General features: G+C 34.2%; 1 protein-coding gene across 1 annotated transcript in view; it reads left to right on the forward strand.

The window, feature by feature from the left end:
* CSMD1 (CUB and Sushi multiple domains 1) overlaps positions 1–12,475 on the forward strand; it is a 645,996-nt gene that overhangs the window by 448,764 nt on the left and 184,757 nt on the right. Inside the window, exons 9-10 of the mRNA XM_053459630.1 lie at positions 4,589–4,713; positions 7,375–7,496. Of these exons, the coding sequence (XP_053315605.1) occupies positions 4,589–4,713; positions 7,375–7,496 (247 nt within the window). The remainder of the gene's footprint in view (positions 1–4,588; positions 4,714–7,374; positions 7,497–12,475) is intronic.

Consider the following 12,475-nt stretch of genomic DNA (forward strand, 5'->3'; position numbering starts at 1 on the left):
GTATGGCATAGTATTGTATATAATTGTGCGGTATATTATAGTACAGTATAGCTCACTTACCACATTTCAATCCCTCTTGATTAAACATTTTTACAATGTTTGCTGTGATTAATTTAGTATCATTTCTCAAATGCAGAAACAGATTTTTTTTTCACATGCATGTTTTAGAAGTTTGGCTGCCTTTATTAGCAGAGAATACAAAAATCATTTTATGGGTGACTGGGGGAAATAAGAATAATTGGATTTATTTTGGAAGGTTTTGATGACTTTCCAGAATGCTTTTTTTCTGCCAAGGACTCATTTCTGGAAAAGAAGAAAGCAGTTGTTTAGCCCTTATTTGCATTTCTTTGTTAGCTTTCTGAAGAAATAACTCAACAAGATAGGCTTTCTCTCCATATTTAGCCCAGATTAATAAAAAAAACATGCATTTTAATACTTTTTAACATTAAGCTGTTTGTAGGATTGATTTTGAATTTAATATTGGAAGTATTTAGATACTATTCTGTTCAATACTACGTGCACTCTGAAATATTCATTGATTTCACCTTAGTTTAGCATTTAGTGGGCAGAATACAAAAAGCTTCTGGTCTTACCAAAAAAACCTAGCTTTAGTTCATCATTTTATGGTGATTGATTAGCTATATACTTTCCTGTTACTACTGTTGTATGCCAAGTCCTTGAGCTGGTTTTAATTTGTAATTTGGTAGTACAACACATTTGAGTCTTAGTGAACAGAAAGGATATATTGATTTATAAGCACAAATGCATGACAATTACTAAAGTGTGCCATGATTCATAAATATGCAGATTATATATTCTCATAAAGGCCAAATAAAGTATAAATATTTACATGTATAAATGTTTACAACAGTCATGTATTACTTTGTAATATGACATGGATAGCAATGCTAATACTAGCATGTAAGGGTAAATGTTCAACTAAATAGTTGCATTGACTGCAATTAATGTTCGTTAAGTATAATTTAGAGGTCTGAATGTATAGATATCCTAAAGGAAATTAAAATTTGTTGTCTTCCGGCTCCAGATATTTAATTAGAATTCATGGGGGCATGTAATGTATTAAAACAGCATAGCATATTACCATAGCATATTAAAATAAAATATACTATCAATTTTCGCACTGGTGCAAATCGTGTTGGTCATGAGGAACTGCAATTAATTATGGATCAAACAATTACTGGGTTGTTTGTGAAATAATTAAAAGTTTGGAGAGAAAAGCTAATAAACAACAAACAATATTTCACTGCCAAAGGCGAATACAGAAATACTGAAAGGTATTTATTTAATACTGGGGAGGATATATATTCCAGGGTAAGCACAATGTAACATTGCTTTTGCTTTTAAAAACTGTAATATTTAGCAGGAACCCATCATTAAAACATTAGTCTGTTGTGTAATAACATATAATTATATTATGTAACACTAGTTAATTTAATCTGTTTGAACGTCATATACATCTGCCCTTTTCTATGTACATAGACATAAAAGGTACAAGTAGTTCCATCTTACAGCTTCTACTGTACAATATAAGTCTCTGTCCATTAGTATGTCTGTATGTAAGTGAATCCTGAATATTTGAACTAAAAGAATGACCCATTGCATAGCACTACGGAATTTGATGGTGCTATATAAAACAATAAATAATAATACTACTAATAATAATTAACTTGACAGCCTTTGTAACTATAGTAGGGATAGTGGTGTGATCTGTAGGTCTAGGGCTATAGATTGAAGAGTAACAACCCTTGTCCACTTTAACCAGAGTTCTATTGGGCAATCAGATTCTCCACTAGGCCACAGCTTGATGGACCAGTTGAGAAAGCAATCTCTTTACAACTGTCCCATTTATACTCCATGCTTCGAACTTCATAGTTCTTCCTGTGCTGCACAACCTTCAGAGGCAGAGAACTGTGATCTGATTTTGTATCCAGAGATGCATAGCATTCGGAAGGAATCAGCATGGTGAGTCTGGGGAAGAGGAGAGGCTGTGGATGCTGCCCTTGGTAATGCCTAGGACAGCATCCTAATTAAATCTATCAATGTCTAACAACCTTTGGGCAATGCTTACATAGCACAAATTCAATACATTATGCATTGATGTAATAATGAGCAATAGAGTAATAATTATAGTTTATGATTTGTCTACCCTACAGACAAGTCCGGCTTCACTTATACTCACAGAGGGAATTTTAATAATTATTAGTAGAATTATTATTTTATACTAATATTATTGTTTTTTAAAAATATAACGTACCCATCTCATATAGATACATAAATAGGCAGATAGCTATGGATTGTTTTTTATGATATGTGTATCAAAGTAAATGATTCATAGGCAATTATTTAAATTTCCTGAACAGTTCATAATAATCAAGAGAAAAAAAAAACATCAAAATTAACCTACATTTTATAGGTCTTTTCGTTAGCTGAGAAATAAATTATTTTATATTTTTTCTCGAGCTCATTTTCATTATAAGGCATACTGTGAGCAAATGAAGTGAACGGAAAAGGGAAGTGGATGATTACGTCTAAATTACTGCTTCCTGTAGAAATAGCATGGATAGAATCATATCTTTCATTAAGGAAAATAAACAACGTAATTTGATGTTAGAAATCTTGTGGATGATTTGTTGAACTGTAAATTGATCAGTTACTATATATGTCTCTAATTCAAGTTTCCTCCCATACATGCATGGAATTCTAATATCATTCTTTTCTTGGTTGCCTATGTTGTGGTTTCATTAATAAATGTATATAAATTATATAAAGTAGCTGAGCCAGAAAATTATTACTGTGAATTATCAAGGGTTCTAATAATCAAGCCAATTTGCGAAGTGGTGGCCCTGCCAAGATGGATTAGTCACCTAGACCTATTTTTGACACTGAAGCAACAGGGTTCTTTTCTCCCTTTATGGAGCTCTGTACTTAAAAAATAGCATGACGTAACTTTATCTGTAAAGGAAAAGGAATTATTTAAATACTCAGTATACCAGGGAAGTGATCATTTTTAGTTGGTCACTAAAGTGTTGCTACATAGCAGATACCTGACTGGCTCTGTGAGTCTTCTTTGCTTTCCAATGATTTACATAGCCAGTACCCAATGAGTTAAAGAGAAACTTTAAAGCAAGGTTTAATTTTTTTTTATTGAATTTCTATTAGACAGTTTTAATGAATAACACCACCTATCCAAGACAAACTGTTGGGAGTATTTAATTATTCTGTCCACTAGGGGCTTGTCAATATAAACAATGGGAGAAGCAGTGTATCAACTTTATAAAGATGAAACATGTAGAAAACATAAGTGTTAATTAGCTTTTCATAGCTTCAAGGTATCTGGAAAGTTCACAAATGGAGCATGTTCACATGTGTCTCTGGATCCCTATGTAGATAATATCCGAAGGTTTCTGGAAATCCCTTTCCAAAATAATATTTAATCTTAAAAAAATGGTTTTGTGTCTCCACAAGAAGGATAAAACTATAAAGATGTATAGTATCTATTTAAAAGTTCATGACAAACATGGGCCATGGCACTCCAATAATCCTAACTGGTTTCAGCATTTCTTATGCCGTTTTCAAGGTTTGACTTGAGTCGATTTTAAAATATAATTTGGCAACTGGTATTTTTGTGATTTTCGCATTAGACAGTTTTAGATATTGCATAACCCTGTCATTTCTACTCTAGTGAGAAAAGGTCAAATTCTCATTCTTCAATTGTGATGTATGTACTACTAAGGAATATTGGCTTTCCAAGTGTCTGATAGTGTTTCATATTTAAAAATAAATAAATAAATAAAATAAAATACAGAGAATGAGTATTATTAGCAAGATTTTACTTAAGCTTCATGACATTTGAGAACCCCTAGAAAATAAAATTTGGTAGAAAGGACATAATAATAAAATGTGTAGTGCAAGGACAATAAAGAAAGTAAATATTTGAAAGCGGACAAGGGTTAGTAGGAAAGTAGAGCTTGGTTAAAACATCCCTGAAATGAGCCAAACGATCAACCCCTGCCATTGGGAAACTGTTGCAGAGAAAAATGTATTACTGCTTATGAGTGTTTGTAGAGGCTACAATAGTTACATTGGCGGACAAAACCTGCATGTTCATCAATGCTTTTATGGCACTTTCCGCTGAAGCCTGTCAAAAAAAAATCTTTAAAATTGTTACCTATTTCTAGTAAAAAGTAGTGTAACATGTTAGAATTGTTAGGGTTACCATTGTATCATCCCTAATGTGGCTTCTTCTAAATGCGTACATCCCTGGTGTGCGTCATGAAAAAAGAAACAATATACCAAAATTCCACCAGTAAAATTGTCCCAACACATTATTCTGCTTTGTTATACCATAACTGCAGCTTATATTTATTCGTATTGTCTGATTTCACATAGAATTCTACCTCAAGAACCAATTACACTGCCATTCAAGTCATATCAAGTGAGGATGCTATGTTATTTTGCTGGCAGTTACACTTCAGCTGATGTAATAACAGATCCTAAATTATCTGGACACCTCATAATACTGCCTTTGATACAAACATATATATATATTTCTTTTTACCATTTCTAGAGTGGGAGCCAATGTCCAATTCTCCTGTGATGATAATTATGTGCTACAGGGCTCAAAGAGTATTACTTGTCAGCGAGTAACTGACACTCTGGCTGCTTGGAGTGATCATAGACCGATCTGTCGTGGTAAGTACATTGAAAAGCAGAATCAAATTTAAATACTTTCAAATTATAGATTGTACCTTTTGTAAAAAAAAGAAAAGAGAGTGGAAATATCATTGAATCACAGGGTAATGGTGTGTTCTGTATGACATATATACATTTACATTGAATTGAAAAACAAAAAGCAAAAAAAAACCTGTTGACAATCATCAATTATAGAAGAATTTGTGGCTGCTGATGTCATAAATTAGCTAAATTGTGCAATTAAATTGTGCTGTTCAGATTTGCTTTTCAAATAAAGTCATTTAGAAATCATAGGTTCCCTGCCAAGGTGTTTCAATATTACAATATTGCAGCTACAAAATAAGGCAAAATGTTTTATATTTATTTCTCTATAAAACAGACATTTATTAGATAATGGTTAAAATACATAATATTTATCATTTTGCAAAATATGGCAAGTTGAATAGATAATGTATACATTTTTAAAATTTTAAATTTATAACCATATGTAACATATTTAAGTAAGGACTATTTTAGCTTTTATGACATTTTTATTTCGTTTTTATGTATTATTATTATTTCATTCTTTACTTGAGTTCTGTGAGGATCTCAGTTTTGCAAGTTACAGGTGAGGGAGGAAGTTGAATTCAACCTGTTGGTTAGGTAGCAGGTATTGCAAAGTAAACAAGCAAATACAACCTCTTTAGTTGTTCCAAAATAATAATACCAAGCTCCTTTACTTATGCCAACATTATTCATCTCCTGTACAGTATTAACAGACAATTATAGAATTTTAGTTATATACTCAAAAAACTTTTTGTTAATTACCTAAAGTGTAATTCTCTGGATAAGTTTTTGTGATAGATATCCCAACATGTTTTTCTGTTTTACAAAGAGGTTAGGCAATATTTACATCTTAAAGTTATGGCGGTAAAATTGCTACATTCCTCAATTAGTATTTTCCTTCTGCATTTATTCTTTCATGTAGATAAAGCAAAGTACTAAAAAGTACATGAATTATTTGCCATTTGCTTTCTATATGTATTAATGCATTTCCATTATATACGACCAAGTGCTTTTCTGGGGAAACAAATGTAAACATTTAGTTTCAAGACTGGGTGATCATTCTACATTTTCATATCTAACCCAGTATTAATTCAGAATAACTGTCACACATACAAGATTTCAAACCCCAAATAATGATGTTCATATTTATTAAGGTACAGTAACTAATAACCTTGAGCAATTGGCATGGAAATGAATGACAGAGACAGTGGAAAGTGACAGTGCAGTTCATTGCATCTGTCAACTAAGCGTCTCCATTCTATTTAGTACACACTGTTTAATGACATGTTCTACCAACTTATGAGACACCATATTTACTAAACAATCTGTATTACAAAATAACTGAGGCAAATACAAAGCCTATTACCAAACCTGGGAACTCTTCCTCTTCTTAGGGAATGACTTTGTAGGGGGGTGGTGTTATACATGCAGGCGGAAACAAAAGTTTGGGAGTGGGAGAGAAATTGGCTAAATGCTGCTCCGCTGCACTGGACAAGGAAGTGAGTGACCCAGAGACCCGAGGAAGCAGTGTTTCACCCACAGGTTCTGGATTAAACCTAGAGGGTTCCCAGTTATGCTTATTACTTTAGTTTGTGTCTGAACAGTTACAGGTATATTATGGAACTGAGCTACTGAAAAACAGAAAGGACACTTTTATTATTATTAAAACCTCTTAAATACTATCACACATTATATCACTGACAGGGACTCTCTCACCTACCTAAACTCCAACAATAGTTGTGGAATTGAGTAAACACTGGCAATAGTCAGCTATTCTGGCTTGATGATTCAGTACCCTAATAGTTCCTCCCTTTTTGCGGTTTTACTAGCCATTCTATATATAACCAACCTGACAAGGTCTTTAGGTACACCAGATGGGTACTTTCCACGTTCCTTCCATGTATATCAAGCACTGAGCTTGTTGTCACTGAAATGGATCTTTGTGTTAGATTGAGCAGATTTGCTTTTCTCCTGGACTTTTCACAAAATGTTCCTCTAACTAGCATTAAATGGATAAGTGCATGGGTTATATGTTTCATTATGCAAACTTTTTACTCAACACAAAAAATACCTTTGTAATAAGATTTCCACCGCTGCTGCAGACTAGAGCCCTGCGCGAGACTGCTCTTTTAATCCCGCTCCCGCCCACTCCTGCTGATTTGTTGCTCAATCCCGCCTGCTCCCGCAATGTGGGTGTTCCGCTCCCGCCACATTTGTGTCCAATCAAACTCGCCTCCTTACCTGAACTGCAGATTTCCCGCGCAGTCCCACAAGGCTGCCCTTGAGTTGCTCCCTCACAGCGTCTCTCCTCTTGCTCCGGAGAACTCACGTGACTCCATTTTGTTCCTGGGCAGAGCAAGAGAGGAGACACCCGCGGGACCCACCTCCCAATGCAGTCCTCTACTGCAGACCACTCCGTGAGTCGATCGCCTATACAGCCAATCACATGCATAGAGATGAGAGCTGTGTCTCAGTTTTGCATTTTTTCATTTAAAAACATTGAGAGCACCGCCCACATTTTTTCAAATATGTATGTCATTTGATACTTTTTAAAATCTATCTATATTAATTATTGTGAAGGTATGAATAAAGCTTACAATGACAATATTGTTACAGCAAGAACTTGTGGATCGAACCTCCAAGGGCCAGCTGGAACAATCACATCACCCAACTATCCTGTTCAATATGAAGACAATGCACATTGTGTTTGGGTGATAACAACTTTGAATCCAGAAAAGGTATGAGAATCCTATCAATGTATTCCAACGCAACAAGATATGTTTTTTCTTATAATGTGGCCTGTTTGTAGACACTTCTGTGTGACCCTTCAATTGGAGAGACTGAAGAAGGTACATATGTCTTCCTATGTGAAAATTGTACTTCAGGTTTATAGATGACCACAGAAAGTGTAGGATGAGCAAAATATACTAGTAGTCACCATAAAAACGCCTGCTGCTAAAGGGAAAAAAACAGACAATTTAGCTGTATAAAGGTAACAATAAAGGGAAAAACGGCTCTCTGTGTTTGGACCTTTAAAATATACAATTGATGTAATGTGAAACCCATAAAAAGTGAAACTGATGAACAGAGACCAACGACAGCGTCTGGAATAAGGGTGAAATGAAATGGTGGGGAAAAAAGTGCCCCAATAAAATAAAAATAATGAGATGATTCCACATAGGTATTGCCCAACAAATTACATTTCACTACACATAGATTTATATAAACCTACAGGAAGAGCATCAAAATAATAGTGCAATATCTAAGGTTAAAAAAAAACAAAAAAAAACATATCAAAGAGAAGACTGATGGTTGTACTCACAAACGTGACTCCTATGGTTGAGGAGACAAAGTGATTCACATCCACTAGGAGAGAACTGACTTTTATCCTCAAATCAATTGCCTTCCACTTTGTGAATTCCATGGTCTTTAATGTTGTGCATCTGATAGTAACTTACAATGAATTGTCCACACTCTTCTGAGCCTATAAACTAGTGTCCTTGCACTAGATCATTGCGTATCGGGACTATGCTGTACTTCTGGGAGTGACATAAGCAAGCAGATACGGTAGCTCAAAAGATTAAAAAGGGAGTCCAATGCTTTTCATTTTACACTTCATCAGAGTGATTGGTGGTCGTGTCCCGACTGTATTAAATCCTGTGTACATTTTTAATTTGACCAATTGTACACTTAATATTGTTATTGCTAATTTTAAAGGGTTAAGTACTGTTCAAGATGCCATAGCAGCCTTTATACTTAATCGACCACACATATATCATATGTAAAATAAAAGTAAACACATATATGTGTATATATATATATATATATATATGTATATATATATATATATATATACACCTTATTTATACCAAACAGATAAGATATAAAATGCAATAAAACCTCCATAAAAAATTAATTATACTTAATCCTTTATAAAAAGTGTCACAACACCAGAATGAAGATACATGCTTATGAAAAATACTCCAGAATATAAATATCCTATCTCCTCTCCTCCAAGTACTGGGAATGTTCTCTATTCTCTTAAATGTATTATTCATTCAGGATCCTTTCAGGCAATTTCTGCAGTGGTTGGTGAGACAATCTTTGTCACACTCCTTACGAGTGAGGCCTAGGTGTTCCAAAATCGTTACTTTCAATGATCTGTTTGTCTACCCTATTGGATACCACAAGCACATTCTATTAAATATACAATATAACGTTATTGCAAGCAATACAACTGCCATTTTTGTAGTTTTGGAGGTGAATTCAGTGATTGTTCTAACCTGATTAATACAGGCCTTGCGATTCACACACTTGAAGAAACCCCTAGTCTTATAGCTAAGCCATTACCACAGCCATTACTTTACCACAGTACAATCTCAAATGGGGCTGTTATAGGACACTTACCTGTGTCCCTATAAAAGTAAAGATATAAAAATAAAGAGAAAGGAGAGGTTGTCCAAAATGTCCATTTAAATCTATGTATTATGAATAATATTGGTATTAACATACCCGGGACCTTTCTTAATGAGCTGACCTTAAAATTATTGAAATATTAACCTTCAACTAGCCCATCATGAATATTCAATGTAGTGACTGACCAAATTTCTTAACCAAATGGCTCTAATACTGGTCCTGATGGAAACATTAGCATGTCATTATTTAACCCCTTCACGTCTGGTAACGTACCAGGTACGCCATGCTCAAGTGGGCTTAACAGTACTGTGAAGTACCTGGTACATCATCCAAAATGCCCCCGCACTGCCACAATTGTGGTGATCAGGGGGGCACTGCTGCTGCTGTCTGCCCAGATGTCCTCGTAATCTGACAGATTTGGAGCGTTTATGCAAGGAAGAGTGGGCAAATATTGCCACGTCAAGATGTGCCATGCTAATAGACTCCTACCCAAAAAGACTGATTGCTGTAAAAATCAGAAGGTGCTTTAACAAAGTATAAGTTTAAGGGTGTGCACACTTATGCAACCAGGTTATTGTGAGTTCTCCTCAAAGATTTCAGTTTGTTTTGCAATTGAATTGTTCACGATATAGGTCACATTAGAGGTTGAAAAAGTTCTGACATGATTTATCTTTGTCTTTAACATCCCAAGAACCTGGCATTTTAACAGGAGTGTGTAGACTTTTTATATCCACTGTATATGTGTATATATATATATATATATATATATATATATATATATATATATATATATATATATATATATACATAATGAAGTATATGAATAATAATGTTGTAATTAGAAGATTTACTTTTTACTACTTTGTAGTATCTGTTACATCAATTACCAATTACTAATTGGTTATTTTGGATTAAAAAACACTGATTACGTTTTTGTAAAATATAAGAAGTAAGTAACATGTAAGAAGTAAGTAAACTTTTAGAGAGTAAAATATAGTAACTCCCAATATTTCTTAGCCAATAGATTTCCTAAAAAATATCCATCTACAAAAAATGGTAGTGGATTAAAAGGGGTATATTTTTGTGGTGGTGTCATTATACATTTTCATTTAAATGTTTTAGCTCTCTAATGCCAACTTAATTATGTTTCTCTAGTGGATGCTAGCATGATTGAAGCACTTCTTAGAACTCTAGCTATGGGCAAAGGGTAATGTTATGGCTTGACCAGTATTGGAATGCACGTTCTAGTCAAATGGTTCATGACTCAAGACCCCAGGGTAGGAGTAAGCAATCACAACTGGCTGGTATCTTGTATCACAAGATGCTACAGCAAATTTCCCATGGGTTGGTGGGGTAAAAAAGAATGAAGCAAATGCCTCGCCATAGAAAATACAAACTCTTATACATGCTGGTCTGTGAATAAAAAAGAAAACATCACTCCATGTATGTGGATATGATAGAATGGCTAGATAAGCGTATGAATAAAATATAAAGTGCACAACAAGACAATAGAATATGTGCCAACTCTAATGAATACAGCATAAACAACAAAGTGGAAACTACATTTGCTGTTGCCATACGTGTCATCTAAGTCTACAGTTCCTGGCCTAGTATTTGATATGCGTTTGATCATTCATGAAAACTGTAAAATATACACAATATTTTGTTGTTATAGTCTTTTTTGCCAGGATGGATAATATTGTATTCAGTCCAGATAGGGATGTCAGACACATATTGTATACATTTCAAAGTTTGCCAACCAGCAGATGTAAAGTGCTGCCCTGCAGTATGTATGATTTATCTAGGCACAGTAATATTCAGTTACTCTGCAATAAGTCCCAGAGCAGCCCTTTTATGATATAGCACCTTACGCACTGCTAACCAGCAATGTATATGTGCACCCCAACATATGCCTTATTGATTCATATTAGGTGACATATGCCTTCAAGACCTCAGAGGTCCCTTTGTAATTTTTTTCCCAAACACTGTAGAATTAATTAAGCAATTTTTCTAGATAATTTTAGCATTAGAATTCTTTAAAGATGCAGAATCAATATAGATGCAAATCTATGCAAATCGCATAAAACATAACCGGAATTGGCTTTTAAATATTAATAAAGACAAAGGGCAGAGCATAAACAATAAAAACATAAATAACCTATTTCATATTTTCATAAATGAGCAGGAAAAACATTTTGTGCCGAGACAATTGGGTTTTTTTTAATTATACATTTTGCAGTTCCGTATACATGATAAACAAGTGAAATGGTGTAACTATATATGATTACAAATCCATCTTATAATTAATATATCATTTATATAAAGCTGTTTTAGCTTCATGTTCTCTATCTATTTTTGGCATTTTTGTACATGCTTTATATTTGAGATGATTTTACCTTTTAATATTTTTAGACCTTAGTTATCTGACCACCAAACAGTGGCATCACTAGGGCCTGTGCAATTCTTTCAAACACTGATAGTGTAACTGTTAGTAGAAATGCTAATCTCCTGTGTGCCAGTGAGAATTTGCCTCCTGAAGAACACTTAAATATGCATTCTTCTTTTAGGCGTTCAGGGACATTTAATTTTTTAATTTTTTTGAAAACATTTTATTTTGGTTTTTTTAAAATCAACTATGTAGATGGTTTCTGTAAAAATATGTATTCTCAAATTATAGCAACATTTTATAACTAGTCATTCTTTGCCAAAATTAGTCTTTATGTAATATGACATGATAATATTATAAGATTCAATGCAGCATGTGAAGCTCCTTTGTAAATTAAGCTCTTCAATTTATATTACCGTAATTGCTAGTTTGTAAAATTACCCTGCTTGTAAACTGACCCCCTGAAATTTGAATAATAATTTAGAAAAAAAAAGAAAAAGCCTGAATATAAGACTGTCCTATAGAAAAAAAGTTTTACTAGGAAATATTAATTTACATGTAAAAATGTTTTCATATTTTATAAAAACTATGATTTATTTGCCAACCTCCCCCCTCCAGTTATGCACATCTGCCCCCATATATGCCTTATAACCCCCTATATGCCACTCTGCCCTCCAGAAATGCCTTATACCCCCTATATGGCACTCTGCCTCCCTGATGTGCCACTCTGGCCCCTAGATATGCTTTATACCCCCCTGATATGCCACTCTGCCCCCCTAGACTTACCAATGCATCATCATACTTGTCCCCCGTGTTTCAGACTCATGCGCTGAGATAACCTCTGCTGCTACACGGCACTTCAACCGGGGCTTCTATGACTGAGCACCGGAAGGTCACGTCACGCCAGCACTCTGT

This window comes from Spea bombifrons, chromosome 3 (genome assembly GCF_027358695.1).
Source record: "Spea bombifrons isolate aSpeBom1 chromosome 3, aSpeBom1.2.pri, whole genome shotgun sequence".
NCBI classification, from domain to species: Eukaryota; Metazoa; Chordata; class Amphibia; order Anura; family Pelobatidae; genus Spea; species Spea bombifrons.